The sequence below is a fragment of the Sinocyclocheilus rhinocerous genome, unplaced genomic scaffold (genome assembly GCF_001515625.1).
Source record: "Sinocyclocheilus rhinocerous isolate Xijiao unplaced genomic scaffold, SAMN03320098_v1.1 scaffold946, whole genome shotgun sequence".
NCBI classification, from domain to species: domain Eukaryota; kingdom Metazoa; phylum Chordata; class Actinopteri; order Cypriniformes; family Cyprinidae; genus Sinocyclocheilus; species Sinocyclocheilus rhinocerous.
Window position 1 is genome coordinate 331,088 of NW_015633151.1, and position 10,997 is coordinate 342,084.

Consider the following 10,997-nt stretch of genomic DNA (forward strand, 5'->3'; position numbering starts at 1 on the left):
TGAACATTTGGGTGGCATTATGCAAATATTTCCATATAGTGTGGTAGATATGTGGGGGCGTGTTAGAATGAGCCGTTTTAGGGGGGCGTGGCAGAGTCTTAACTTTGATAAAGAATATCTCTTTGGTTTTGAGACTTTAGTCTTTGCAACTTCAGGGATCTTATCTATGCACAATCAGCTTGTAACACTCCAAAGAGAAAGGAAAACTTGAAATCGCATCATATGACCCCTTTAATGGTAATCCACCGGTAATTTACCAGTAAAGACTTTATGTGTGAAAGGGGCTAATAGCTTTGCGGGAAGATCGCAGATTCTACCCAAACTAAAATATTTCGGCATCCATCTAAAAAGCTCTGTGACCAGTAGGGCTGTCAAAATGGCTGAAAAACTCAATTCGAATTTTGTGCTTAAATATTATCAAAATTCGAATTATATTCGAATTTAAAATGCATAATTTCAGTTAGGGTAAATACAAGCTTTTGGCCTTTCTCCTGAGGCCACAAGAGGGCGCATCGAGCATAAGATAACATGAACATCTGTGAAAAAAAGTGCATAATGTTTAAAATAATGCTTATAAACCAATTATAATTAATTAAGTTGCTTAAACAACTATAAACAAAACAGCATCATAGATCTTCTCCGCATTGATGTTCTTTTCCCGCAATATTTGTAATCAACAACGCAGCAGCGCTGCATCTAGTGGCTTCAACTGGATAGGCTAACAAAAACATTAAAATGTAATGACACTTACATAGTCATCGCATCTCGTGCGCCACTGATAAGGCAGCCTCCTTAACGCACACCTAAAATTCACCTAGAATGTGGACTTTTATTTTAAATTCGACGAATATTCGAAATTCGGAAAAAATTTTGACAGCCCTAATGACCAGAGACATATTAAAATGCAGATAAATCAACTTTCAGTGCAAGGCTTATCGCCTACCATTGTCAATTCCGCTCATTCCTGTTGAGTGTCCTCAATCTGGCAACTCGTGTGAGCGTCAAGTTTGAGGAGAAGGGGGCAGGAGAAACAACTCTCTCATGTATTTCGAATGTGGACAGCAGTACTCATTTTAATCGCTAGCTGTCATATTACATACTGCACCTTTAATATTAACAGGAATGTTGGGGCACTTACCAGCTGGTGGCACCTTAGGCAACCACCTAGGCTGTCTATGCCTAGAAACAGCTCTGATCTCTAGGTAAAACATCCAATCACTTTGCAATTTCACTTCAGAATAATACCACAAAACTGCTCATAGGGTGCATGGACCTGAACACTGGTTGGGCCTAGTGGATGCATTCAAAATAATACATAGCAGTGTAAAGGTGAATATAATTTGTGCAACTGCATTTTGTCTCAAGAACTAGGTCAACTGCAGATGATTTAAAAGATTATGCAGGGTTTAGTATGCAAAATTTTCCCTCACTATATCTTCAGTACGATCTTTATGACCTATATGTAAAATGTCTAATTTGAACACAAGCCATTCGATTCTGCATCTGACACTTCAAACTACAGGAAGGCCTAAATCAGATCAAAACAAAAATGACATTATATTAAAAATGCTTAAATTTAATCTATACTATTTTAATTCCATACTATTTTATCTAAATAAAATAAAATGGATTAATGAATCATAAAATAGTAATAATAAATTTAATTAATTGAATACTAATCAAATAAATAAGTAATCGATACCAATAAATCAATCGTTAACATCTATAACTGACATGGTACTGATATATTGTGCACCATTAGATCACATAATTCTGAAAATGCTTCTGCCTAACATAAATTCAAAAACTATGCAAACAAGCACACCACACTAGGGCTGCACGATTAATCGAATGCTATTGTCATACGCATTTTGATAGTAATGCCGGTTCTGTAATCAGCAGGAAATCATCATCACGTGCTTTCAGATGGAGCAGAATTGACTACACATAGCCTTAGTTCACTGACAAGTTACGCAAAAAAAAATCGCAGACGATTTTATTGCGCGATTCTGAAATCGAAGAAATCTGGCCTTTGGATTGAGATTTACTGCTGATCACAGAACCGTGCTTCACTGAACGATACGCATGACAATCGCAGCTTCTGTCGAATCGCGATCTCCATTCCATTTCGATTTATCGTGCAGCCCTAGACTTTCAAAAAGTGATGCATACATGGCACATTTCAGTCTGTGGCAGAGTATCTGAGCAGCAGAGTGTGTTTGGAGTGCACATGGATGGCAGAAAACACCTCAGGCTAAATCGCTTGACTGGACTGATGATTTCCACCAGCTCTCCAGACAGATCTCCCTCTCAAAGGCCAGCTGAGCTAACAGGGAATGTCAGTCAGCAGGGGAGAGAAGGGGAGGGGGGCGCTTTGTCTCTAGAAATCAGGTTTCTTCTTACAAATTCACTCCATGCAGGCTCTTGCCAGAGTCTATTGGACAGGTAGTCCAATGGTGTTAAATTACATCAGCAGCGTCCAGACCCAGCCCCCATTGACTGAGATATCCATCAGCACTATAGAGACTGAATCAGCGAGAGCATGAGAACATTTTGATTATGACAGATAGGTATGTAATATACTTTTTCAGCTGTGCTCAAAGTAAACCTGCATTCCATCTCATGCTATGCTTACATTTTTTGGACTTCTCAGTCATCTTGTGTTTACTTTCGCTCCATTTCTGTGTCCAACAGCCAGGAAAAAACAGAAAGCACTGTTGATTTTGTGCGAAACCGTAACGACACATTTCATTTATCACACATTTACAAGCACACATCCATACATTTATTTCTGCATTAATATAGCCTTAACACTAATAGTGATTCAGTGGGACAATACAGGCTATAAAGGGCCTTGACCCTATGCATCTGTTCTACTGGATATAAGTTCTGCAGGCTGGGACTCAAAGGGATTCCTGACCCCAGTGCGATCCCTGCTCCAGAATGACAACAAATCAGACCCTGATAGGCACCAGTGCAACCTTATGACCTACAGCTGCACTTGTAAATAATACAAACCACTACAAAGTAAGGTAAAATGTGCCTTAATTTAACCACCTGTGCTTCCGGTTACTCAAAAATATCCTGGACAAACTCAGCGGTAATACAGTTGTTGTTTTTTTTGGATATGGATTTATGATATAACACAGGACATTATAGAAGCCAATTTCTGACTCAAGAGTAAAAAAAACTAACAATTAAAAATAATTGTTGCTTTATATATTAAAAGGTGCTTAAATTGTGTAACTGTGACCTCTTTATTTGATTTATACACAAAGTACCATTCAGGTATATAATACTTTTATTCAGATAGGATGCATTAAATTGACTAAAAGTGACTTTTATAAAGTTACAAAAATTATATTTCAAATAAATGCTGTTATTTTGAACTTTCAACTAAAAGAATCCTGGGAAAATGTATTTAATAACTGCAACTTTATTTCTCACAGTTATGACTATTTACAGTTATGTATATCTCACTTTACTGCAACTTTATTTCTTATAAATTTGACTATTACTTATGACTTTATATCTTATAATTATGAACTTTTATCTCGCAATGCAAACATTTCATGTAACTGTGACTTTGTTTTTCTAATTGCAACTTTATGTCTCATAATTTCAACTGTGTATCTTACAGTGGTGCGGTGTTACATAAATCTCCATTTCTCATTATTATTAGTAGTAGTATTGTATCTTACAATGTGACTTATTTTAAACTTTAAAACAATTCCTTTTTTATTTTTTTTATTCTAAGAAAACTTTGAAATCTTTGTGACAAGACATTTGAGATCCAATAGCTCTGAAATTCAAGCGACCAAAGTGTCATATTTCATACAGGACATTGTAATAGTGGATTAATGCATACAAACCATAGGCCTACTCATGATTCAGTAAGTGAACACCTACTTGCATAGTCATCTGATCCCAGTGCTTTTGTGCATTTAGTCGTTTAGCCTATTAATGCATTTCTGCCATGACCATCGCACATTATTATGACGCATAATGATAATGGCCATCCACACGTACCCGTTACCTTTAGCCATACTAAGGAAGCTCTTATGCTGCATTAGCTAACAAGCATTTAATCACTTCTGTATGGAATTTAATCCGCTTTATACATGCATTTCGTGTTTATGAGCTGCTCTGAGCTGGTGAGATGGACACATCTCCACGAAGCTCCGCGTCTGCGGGCCTTGCGCAGAAAATAACATTCCCACTGCAGCCCTACCGCTTGTGTTTACGCGTTCAGACCATGTACTAGTTTGAAGCGGCTTAACGACGGCCGAACGTGTTCGTATCTTGTGCTATCGACACCTAAAAGCGTCCCGAAATCGAGCAAAACGCACTGAAGTCCCATCGCTTCACCACACCTAGCAACAGCGCCGCTGCGACGCAGGAAGTGAGTGTGACTGTGGAGCGCGCGAGCCGGCCATTGCTGCTGCGCGCTGCAGCGGCACAGATTGTGCTTCCGCGAGCGCACTTACCGATGTGCTTATCCTCGATGTGCACGATGAGCTCGGCCAGCGACTCGAAGTGCAGTCCGCAGCCCCCGAACTGGCAAATGTTGGAGAAGAAGGAGGCAGCGGCGATGCCTGTCATGGTCTTTGCTACATTGAGGAGCAGCAGCACGACGCGAGCGGAAAGGAGATCGCGCGCACGCACGCACCGTCAGACAGACAGACAGTGGCGGCAGCAGCTGGAGCAGCGCAGCACGAGAGAGAAAGAGAGGAGGGCCCAACGCGTCATACCTGTTGATGTGAAATACCACACACTAGTCCTGCATCATAAGCCATTGTGCGTGTCTTCATGGGTGATTCTTCACTTGAAATCTTAAAAAAAAGAATACTTCCTCAAAATATGTTAAAACATAAAATATTACTAAATGGATAATCATGGCTTTGATACACTGCTATAGCCTACATCTTTCAAGTGGTATAATAGCCTATATGTGACCCTGGACCACAAAACCAGTCAGCATTTATAGCAATAGCCAACAATATATTGTATGGGTCAAAAATGATCGATTTTTCTTTTATGCTAAAAATCATTGCTAAGAACTTCATTTAGACAAGTTTCTAAATATTTGGATTTTTTTGCACCCTCAGATTCCAGATTTTCAAATAGCCTAGTTGTATGCCAAATATTGTCCTATCCTAACAAATCGGAAATACATCAATGGAAAGCTTATCTATTCAGCTTTTATTCATGTATAAATCTTAATTTAAAAAAACTGACCCTTATGACTGGTTTTGTGGTCCAGGGTCACATATGATATATTGATTTGTAACATTTTTATACATTTATCATAAAGGTATCAAAAACGCTGTAAGTAGAAAGAGCCATAATCTGAGAAATTCTGATTTTAACACGAATAATTTCAACACTCTTAAAAATGAGCAATTAAAGAAAAACAGTAAAAAAGCTTATATAACTTATATAATATATGTAATTAATTTTTTTTATAAATTAATAAGCTTATATATAAATTATATAGCCTAATTTATCCTTAAAACTAGAATAATTGTTCTTTTTTATTATAGTAATTAAAAAAGGTTAAACTTTTTATTATAGTAAATTTAGTTTATTAGAGTAATTTTCTATCTCTGTAGGGGATAAAAAAAAGTTCCCCAACTGAACCGAAACTTTCAGAATCTCTATTATTCGTAATGTGGCCACATTTTTATTTTAATTTTTTTTACAAATTCATCTTTATATGACTTAGTTTTTATATGTGGTTGGTTTGACAGCGTGGATTTTTTGTTTGCAAAGCGTGAAACCGACTTTGCTTGTGTTTTGCAAATACAGACAAACAAACAATAAATAAATATTCTGTGGTTGGTCGAGGTATTTTAACATGGTCAGACTGAAAATGTCTGGCATGTGTTTCTCATTAACAAACGTAATAAAAAAAAGTTAGTGTAAAATGTTAAATAACTGTTCACAGGAAGTAGATGCAGTGCAGTAGAAATCCACAGGGTGGCAGTGTGGAATTACAAACAAATACTCCTCTCTACAGCTAGGACATTTTAGATTCGTATAAACAACCTCTTAATAAACATTGTAATATCACAGTACCAAATCATGGTGGCCCCAGAGTACTTTTTGGGTAACACTTTATACACTTTAAGTGGGTTATATTTTATTTTAAGGTGTCTTTGTTCCAGTGTAATTATACATTTAAGTACCGAGTAATATTAATGAACTTCATGTACTTACTATATGGTTAGGGATAGGATTAGGGTTTGGTTTAGGGTTACTTGCATGTAATTATGCATAATTTATTGTTATTATAATAGTAAGAAGGCTACATGTAACATGGAACAAGGACACCTTAAAATAAAGTGTTGCCCTTTTTTGTTAATAATAATAAAATAAAATTATTAAACAAAATAAAATTAAAATAGGCCTAAATAAACTTTAAAAAAAAAAATAAATAAAAAACGTATAAGACATGTTAAATGCTGCTTCTAAACTAGCTTCTTTTTTTGTGATTAATGTTTAGAATAGAAGGTGGTCCACATATACAGATCTGTATTCAAATCATATAATTTTATAAATTACAACTTGAATGATTTTGAGCTTCAGTATTATCATAAAGCTCCTAAGGTTGCTCCTAAAGCCCCTAAAACCAACATCACTGTTGGTTTGTATGATCAAGCTCAAGTATTCCCCCATTTGGCATGTTTGCATGGTCTGCATACAGTATGTTCAATCTACTATACGTTTAGCCACAAATAAATGGACTTCTAGAGGCAGAAAGGCTATAAATGGCCGTGTGGTCACACAGATGACTTGATCACTGTAGCGTTTCTCTGTCACTAATAGAAAGCTCCAGTGGTGTGGACTACATTATGGCTGTTTTCTTTCCTTTTGCTCGCGTTCACATCCATGTGCTTCATCCCACTCTCCCGCTCTCTCGCCGCCTCTGTTTTTCCATGATTTCCTGTTCACGTTTGTTGGCAGAGGTTGTTGGTGCTGGTGTTGTGCCCGGTACTGTGTAATGGGGACCTTGATGGGTTGGGCCCCATTTACTCACCACAGCCGAGTGCAGCATGGGCAGCTGTGCACCCTGATCGGCCTGCTTTTTCCAGCAGCGCTGGAGCACGCTGTGGGACATGTCTGTGAAAGCATTACATCATTGACTCGCTCTGTTTTGAGGCTCTCCAGAGCTTACGGCCTTCAATTTTGCTTTCAATTCTGTTACCCTTCAGATTTTTACAAATAGACAAATTTGTCGACCTGAGACTTTGCGTTTGTTGATGAGATTCAGATCCTTTTGCTTAAGGCCACATTTTCGGGGAAAAGTTGAATTTTTAATATCTCGGAAACCAGTAAATCAGTAGTTTTAAATTGTATTTATCTTTGGTGCATATGATGTCAACAGGAAGTAGATGGCTTAAAATTGCAAATGGTATAAAGTGTATAGTATCATATTTCATACATGAAATTTTAAGGACTCTAAATTATCAACATGATCAAAACTTCGCCTTAAAACTTATTGTGCACAATCTACTAAATGCCTTTTGTCATCTGATTGACAGTTTATACGTTTTTAGCAAGTAAAAGGTTGTTTAGTATAATTCCAACAACATCCCACTTCAGGTCATGGTACAAGTGTTTTTTTTGCTGTGAAATTTACAACCAATTTGATAAAGTAAACATAATACATTTTGTACTCTTAGTAATATTTCATGATGAACACTTACTGGACTGAAGGGACAAGGTTTACTTGATTATCCATACATAATTTTTTGATTTACACTACAGTATCAAAAACTGCACTGTACTGTATAAGCCATAAAAGCCTGATATATCAAATATGATGCAAAACAAATAAATATGTACACTTTTTATATATATATTGTGTGTGTGTGTATAGATAGATAGATAGATAGATAGATAGATAGATTCAAAAAACAAGATTTTGACTATTATTTCATATGTCAGGTTTTTTACAGGCAAGTTAAAAGCTGCCTCATCCCTTACTAATTATATGAGTAGCGATCAACTTCTTCATTTACTGCTGTTCTATTTACCATATTGTCTTAAATCTGGTTCAAGACCACACAAATAGCAGCTATTCTGTGATGACTGATAGGGTAAAGACACTTGCATTGAATATTTTGGTATTTCAAAGGTCCGCAAAGTGCAATTTGGTCTCCTAATGTTACCAAACGTAAAACCCCAGACCCCATTACGGAAGCAAATGACAATGTTCAGACGCATAACTATTACAAATACTGGCCTTCCCTCGTTGGCAGCGGAAAATGCAGAATTCAGACGCACATGGCATCGTGCCCTCACCGCTGCAGTCATACTGTAGAAACTACTCAGAAATGCTGTCCTTCATTATGTAATGGCTGCATTGTTCACTTCAAATGGTTCCCGTGCACATTTAGTTGGTAATAGCATTATAATGTGCTGTGTGGTTTTTAAACGCTTGAGCGTGGTGCAGTGGTAGGCCTGTTACAGTATTTGTCAAAAGGTTGCCAAGTTTTGAAATCACATGCAAGTCCTCAGGTTTTTGGTTGTATTTTACTTGATTGGTAAATATAATATAAATTAGTATGGGCTTTTCAAACTGCTCTTAAGCCCAGGTTATCGTCTTTTAGACCCACTTTAAATACTCCGGGAAAGCTTTCACGCTTGTAATTTTGGAGAACAGGGTTAGCGCTTTTTGTTGTTGTTATTGTCTTCCTTCTTTGTTTTAGAATGTAAGGGCCACCTGTTCAGCAAGAAACAACCAATCATAAACAGACCCTTATTAAATATTCATGCGCTTCACAGTTACAGAAACATTAACACAATGTATTTTTTTGTACATTTTGAGGGAAAATGTGTTAATTGGAATGAAGAACAGACTTTAAATTTTACAGTTATGGTCCAAAAAGTCTGTTTAGGACAAACGGTACAGTCAGGAATGAGCCCAAAAGATTTATAAGATCAAGATAAGAAGTGATTTAAAGTCAGGATGTAATGGAAGTAGACAGATCTTTTCTATATTTTTTCTGTATTGTGACATACATCTGAGTCAAACGGATTATTGAAAAAAGAAAAATTGACCATTTTTACTGGACGATCCAGTTATGACATTCTGATTAAAGATTTTAAAGAATGAATACATTAAAAAAAACATTCAAATTCTGATCTATGACATTCATTTAGAAAATAGATAGTGTGAATTTTCATTTCTTGTCGACTTTATACAGTTTGTGTTTGTTCAATTATTGATATTGACATCACCAATATGCAAATGAGAACCTTAATTTCCATTTTCTTTAAAAATGTAAAGTGTGAAACTTAATACCCGATCAGTGAAATCCATAATGTCTTGGGGTTATTTATTTATTTATTTTATGTGAAAAGATCTGGCTCCAAAATCCAGACGACCTCTTACCTGCTTGTTAAGTCTGACGTCACGTGTCACCGCTTCCGTGTCCAGATCAAGCACTTTTGTCATGGTCTATGATTTTCAAACACAATTGTTCTCCAACTAATTACTTTTCTTTGGAATAATAAGAATATCTGTTATAAACATAAGTCCCTATTTTTTGAAAACTGGTTTAAGAATGGTATCAATCGGGTTAGTCAATTATTTAATCAGAATGGTTACTTGTTTACTTATCAAGAATTTCTTTCTCACTATAAGTTTCCTGTTACTCTAAAACAGTTTGCCACTGTATTTGGTGCTAACCCGAATGGTGTAATTATGTTATTTAAGGGCTATAACAGTGCTTTGACAAGTTCTGAAATGTCTCTCCCAGACCCAGTTGACACGTATGTAGGTGGCACTTCTCTTACTTTCAAGAAGATATTAAAATTTGTATTAAATCTTTATCTACCTCGTGTAACAAAAAGGCAACTAAAACTTTGAATGTATGCTCACTTTTTGGTGTTTTTGTATAATTTTTATCTGATAATTATTTTGTGTTTTGAGGGAAGAGTATGTTTTTTGTTGTGTGATCTGTTTATTTATGTTATTTATCTTATTTTTTCTCATTTACTTGTTTATTTATTTATTTTTCTACTCTTTCTCTTTTGATTTGTAATTGCTGTATATTGTTTGGTCATCCTTGAACCCCTGGCTCTTTTCCTTGGCATATGTTCTGTCACACTTGTATTTCTGAATAAATGTTTAATAAAAAAAAAAAAAAAAAACGCTCTACCAGATACCACGAGAAAACAACAAAATGTGCTAATATACACTCACAATGTGATATAACACTACCAAAAAATTATAATCCTAACCTTTAACTCCATAACGAAATCCCAGACAGCCAGACAATGAAAATATAAATAAAAATAAATAAATATAAAAATTATTTGTGTTTGGGACGCTGTGAGCATGGAGACTGTAGTGTACACCGTAAGTTTGAAAACCTTTAGCTTAAATGTTTAATATGAATAAACAGTGCTCATAAACGGCTGCTGAGGTAGTATTCTCAAGTGAAGCGAGTTGAGGCTTGGACCCCGAAACAGCGCTTCTTACGTCACTTAACAACCGAATAGTGCAGAGTAATGCGATTTCTTTGTGACATCACTTCCTCTGACATTTGAATCAAGTGCAGGACATCTTTCCATATCAAATAATGTTTTGTTTCTTTCTAAAAGTGTTCTTCTGTCACTTTGAGCAAAACAATGAGTATTGTTGGGGGAGTAGGCATGTGTTATTACACAAAGCTGTATACTTTGCCATCCCTACAGGCACTTCAAGACATGAAGATGACTCAACTGAGAGAGGCTGGAACATTCTGTTAAGAAGATCAAACAGCCAATCTGCTTGCTTGCTCTATCTAGTGATCATTCTTAGAATCATTCAAACCTGAGGCAAAATGCTGCTTAAACAAATCTGAAATAAGAATTCAAACAGACATGTATGTTTTTCTTTGAGATGTGCATTTTAGTTGCATTCAAGTGAATGTAAAATACATCTTGAATTATGACATAATACTGGATTTAATAACTGCTAAAATTAGATGCACTTCTGGCTTATG

At 36.0% G+C, this 10,997-nt stretch overlaps 1 protein-coding gene across 1 annotated transcript in view; it reads right to left on the reverse strand.

Annotated features, from left to right (window-relative positions):
• The window catches only part of jazf1b (JAZF zinc finger 1b), a 22,361-nt gene extending 17,693 nt beyond the window's left edge, over positions 1-4,668 (reverse strand). The window contains exon 1 of the mRNA XM_016556285.1: positions 4,488-4,668. Coding sequence (XP_016411771.1) covers positions 4,488-4,602 — 115 coding nt within the window. The 5' untranslated portion in view covers positions 4,603-4,668. The remainder of the gene's footprint in view (positions 1-4,487) is intronic.
• Positions 4,669-10,997: the final 6,329 nt, after the last annotated feature.